Source organism: Sinocyclocheilus anshuiensis, unplaced genomic scaffold (genome assembly GCF_001515605.1).
Source record: "Sinocyclocheilus anshuiensis isolate Anshui unplaced genomic scaffold, SAMN03320099.WGS_v1.1 scaffold1455, whole genome shotgun sequence".
Classification (NCBI taxonomy): Eukaryota; Metazoa; Chordata; class Actinopteri; order Cypriniformes; family Cyprinidae; genus Sinocyclocheilus; species Sinocyclocheilus anshuiensis.
The window spans coordinates 310,489-313,337 of NW_015541012.1; the positions used below are offsets into that span (position 1 = coordinate 310,489).

Here is a 2,849-nt window from a genome sequence, read left to right on the forward strand (position 1 = left end):
TAAATAAATTCAATTTTTCTTGGTAATAGGATCAATGACTAATTAAATCAAAAAGATAATTTTCCCACTTATTAACATTTGACTTGTACTAATGGTCAGTCTGGCACAGAATGACATGAATTATAAAGAAAAATCTGAATGTTCTATTAAGTTTTAATATTGTGTTTGCTTTTCTTTTATATCGTAGAACAAAGAATGATTCAGAAAATGATTTATAAATTTCTCAGAGTGACAGAGTGAAGCTGCCTGCTCACAGAAAGAAGTACTCTCAGGTGTACTGCTGCTTTCAGATTGCACAGTAACACCACAGTGCCTCAATGTGTCACACGATCAAAGCCTCATCCTGTCGTGGAGGAAACATACTGCTGTGCTTTAACGCATCTGGACATTTTGTACATACACAAACTAAGAGACCAAATAAGAAGCTATATGCATGCCTCCAAATGATCACCAATGAGTTTTTTTGGAAGAGAAGATGTAGGATGCAGATATTGATTAGACACTGATGCATAAATATACACTATACCAGTTTTTAATTAGTCTGCTGAATTGTAAATAATATGTAAATATGTAAACTACATGAATAAAGTTTTGACAGCAACTTTTTGGGATGCCTGAGTCGGTGAGCAAAATAAATGTTTCATTGGATGGATGTTAAAACAAAAATAAATACATTTAAAAAAACAAAACAAAACAAAACAGTGACAACATTTTCAAGAGTGCACACTAAGACAAAAGAATCCAGACACACTGACTAAACACTATCATGTCCATGTGAAGTTATTAATGTTTCACCATATCCCTGAACATCAAAATAACAGAAGAGAAATGGTAAGGCAGTGAGTGAGCGTGTGTCTGCTACGTATCTAATGTGTCACCTTGCTTAATGTAAATATCTACATTTAAGACTGGACGAATAACTCTGCAGAATATGAAGTGTTTGGACCACTGCACTGGCTGTATGACTGCAAATAAGAAGAACAGGAAACACAGCAGTGTGTTTTTCATAAACTTGAAACTCAAAGCCAATGAGAAGACCAGATTCTCGGACGGATTGTTTCCTGACTTTGGCCCGGGTCCACAGAAAAAAAGGGGAGCAAAATTCCATTTACTCTACAAAATCATCATCTTCACAACAGCAGCGACCATGCAACCTCTAATCTAACAAGGCACAGTGTTTCATAATCCTGTTGAGAAAGATTCTAGCTGTTCAATTTCCTTTTTAAAGGGTAGAGGATTGGCATTATAAAGACCCAGATAACTAAGCAGGCTGGTTGAGAGCAGTGGTTAATTGCATACACTACGGTGCAAAACGCTCACCTGATTTCAACATGGGAAATTAAAGTGCATCCCGCGGTGGTTCTCGGGTTTCGATAGATTGGACAATAATGCTGCTGGCCGTTGAGCGCCCTCTACTGGCACTGCAGGCAGTTTGGACAGACTCAGGGGGAGGAGAGGGAGCAAGTAAGGTCTCAAAGTTTGTTGGTGTATAGCGTATCCTCATCACTTTCGCTCTCGTCTTGAAATTCGTGGCTCAGGAGAGACTTTTTGGAGCCCATAGACATGAGGCGGATCTCGTCGTCATAGTCGTCCTGGTCCTGTCGCAGCCGATGGAATCCGTCTTTTTGTCGGTTTGACTTGGCTGAGCAGACGCACCAGATGATGCAGGCTGTCACGACTAGGGCCGTCATTGCGGCAGCTAGGGATTGAATAATGAAAATGACCAGCCATTGAAAATTTGTCATCATATTAATGTAGCATTCAAAAATGGTTGGTTAGTACTGCAAACACAATCAATATAGAGTACTTTAGCTCTTTAGTACTTCAGTGATTTGATCTGCCTACCTGCGCTTGCCACTACTAACTCTCTTGGAAGGCCAAATATATCGTTCTCCATGTCAAACTCAATAATAATGGAACTTGCTGCTTCAAATGGCGACACAGACACCTGAAAAGAGCAACAGGAACAGTGAAAAAAAATGCATAGATCTCATAGATAAAATAAAATGTAAAGACAATTAAATTACCTTTCAAATAAACTATATTCATTATTATATATTATTACACACTTCAATTAAACTTAATACTCTCCATTACATTTATATAAGAATTGTATAGTTTATTATCATCTTCATTATTATACTGTTTAAATAAACAAAATGTTCTGAAAAACAAAAAACAAAACAAAAACAAGAACAAAACCAAACAAAACAAAACTCACCTTCTGGGACTGTTGCTGGTAGCCGTCAGCCACCGCTTCAATGCTGTGTAAACCAGGGGCCAGAAGGGCATGGAAATATCCTCCCTCACTGGTGAAGACTCGAACACCACCATTCAATACTATTATAGCGCCCACGATGGGCTTACCGCTCTTATCCTTGACCACTCCACGAACCCCTTTGTGCACCTAGAACAGAAGAACCAGCTTCAGCAAAGGAAGAGCTGAGATGCAGTGGAGGGTGATGAACAGAGAGGCAGAGAGGAGGACAACAGACTGACCTCAACCAGCATGCTCAGAAGAGACTTCCTGTTCTCAGCCCAAAGCGTGGGCAGCATATCAGCCGGTGGGAACAGGCAGCAGCTGGTGTAGACAGTGATCTCGGGACAGTGACCAAAGTCCACACTGAAGTCCTACAACATGGAGAGGAAGCAATCAGAGAGAAATTATTAGGAGGAATTAAGATTTTATAAATTATTGTGAACTAGTTGGTCATGACCAAAAATGGGCTTCAGGTCTGTTCTGATTGTACTGCAGAGAGCTGTTAAAAAAAAAACAAGCTAAATGCAAAATGCAAAATGCAAAATGCAAAAAAAAAAAAAGATTAGAATAACAAAACGCTTCCCATATG

At 39.2% G+C, this 2,849-nt stretch overlaps 1 protein-coding gene across 1 annotated transcript in view; it reads right to left on the reverse strand.

The window, feature by feature from the left end:
* Nucleotides 1-1,065: 1,065 nt before the first annotated feature.
* The window catches only part of LOC107690421 (carboxypeptidase D-like), a 16,860-nt gene continuing 15,076 nt past the window's right edge, over nucleotides 1,066-2,849 (reverse strand). The window contains exons 18-21 of the mRNA XM_016488751.1: nucleotides 2,500-2,631; nucleotides 2,222-2,407; nucleotides 1,846-1,948; nucleotides 1,066-1,699 (exon numbers count right to left, since the gene is read on the reverse strand). Of these exons, the coding sequence (XP_016344237.1) occupies nucleotides 1,473-1,699; nucleotides 1,846-1,948; nucleotides 2,222-2,407; nucleotides 2,500-2,631 (648 nt within the window). The 3' untranslated portion in view covers nucleotides 1,066-1,472. The remainder of the gene's footprint in view (nucleotides 1,700-1,845; nucleotides 1,949-2,221; nucleotides 2,408-2,499; nucleotides 2,632-2,849) is intronic.